This window comes from Penaeus monodon, chromosome 27 (genome assembly GCF_015228065.2).
Source record: "Penaeus monodon isolate SGIC_2016 chromosome 27, NSTDA_Pmon_1, whole genome shotgun sequence".
In the NCBI taxonomy this organism is placed as follows: Eukaryota; Metazoa; Arthropoda; class Malacostraca; order Decapoda; family Penaeidae; genus Penaeus; species Penaeus monodon.
The window spans coordinates 14653721-14654578 of record NC_051412.1 but is presented as its reverse complement, the minus strand read 5'-3'; the positions used below and the strand labels follow the sequence as shown (position 1 = coordinate 14654578).

The window sequence follows — 858 nt, the reverse complement described above, 5'->3', positions numbered from 1 at the left end:
AAAATTAGGGTGAAGGTTATTTACAGATTCACAGCAGTAGTTAGAGAGTGGGATAGCAGGTAAATTATCTATACTCTAAATATCACAAAGTCAGCCGTGACATGAACTACGTCATCTGGAGGCACCACTTTACTCATCATTAAGTACAAATCCAAATTGCTTGGGATACCTAACCTAATATCTGCTTTAAATTACCTCCTACCCCTTGACAGAGTGCAATAAGTCACTTTTATCACTCAGAGTCCCAAGAATGACCAAAGTTAACACAAGCTTTTGTCAAATCAGATGCAAACAAAAAAATCTCCCATACCTCATGCAGTGAGTCTTCCTCTGTATGAAGCATAACTGAGCCATCTGTCCCTCCACCCCCAACATCTCCTTCTGAACCATCTGCGCCCTCAGAGGACACCACCACCATCTGTTGCTGGCTGCCGTCAACATTCTGATAGAAGTACTGGCCTGATTCATCAACGAAAACCTGAGCTACATCACCTGCAGAGAATTGGAGGAATAATAATAAGCATTACCAAAGGAATTTTTCAGAAGTAAAAGTGTATTAGTTAATAATTACAAATAAATAAAAAATATTAAAGTAAATGTAACTTTTCAGTCTCCCTAACTGTGGTATATTAAGTGCAAATTTCTTTTTTGTTTATTCTTTCTTTATTAAATGCATTCTATAATAAAAAAAAAACTTCATAATCTACCTGAGGTTGCCTGGTCACCAGTTTGTATTTCTTTATTGAAGGTGTCCAGGTAGTTGTGAATATCACTTATTGTCTCTCCCGCCTGGCTCCCCTCCATCCTGAAAGATACCTTTAGTGTTATACAGGAAATGGAAACAAAGGGAATTCTCAT

At 37.6% G+C, this 858-nt stretch overlaps 1 protein-coding gene across 1 annotated transcript in view; it reads right to left on the bottom strand.

The window, feature by feature from the left end:
* The window catches only part of LOC119590605 (transcriptional repressor CTCF-like), a gene marked incomplete in the record, with an annotated part of 16021 nt that overhangs the window by 14614 nt on the left and 549 nt on the right, over positions 1-858 (bottom strand). Inside the window, 2 exon segments of the mRNA XM_037939282.1 lie at positions 311-492; positions 708-805. Coding sequence (XP_037795210.1) covers positions 311-492; positions 708-804 — 279 coding nt within the window.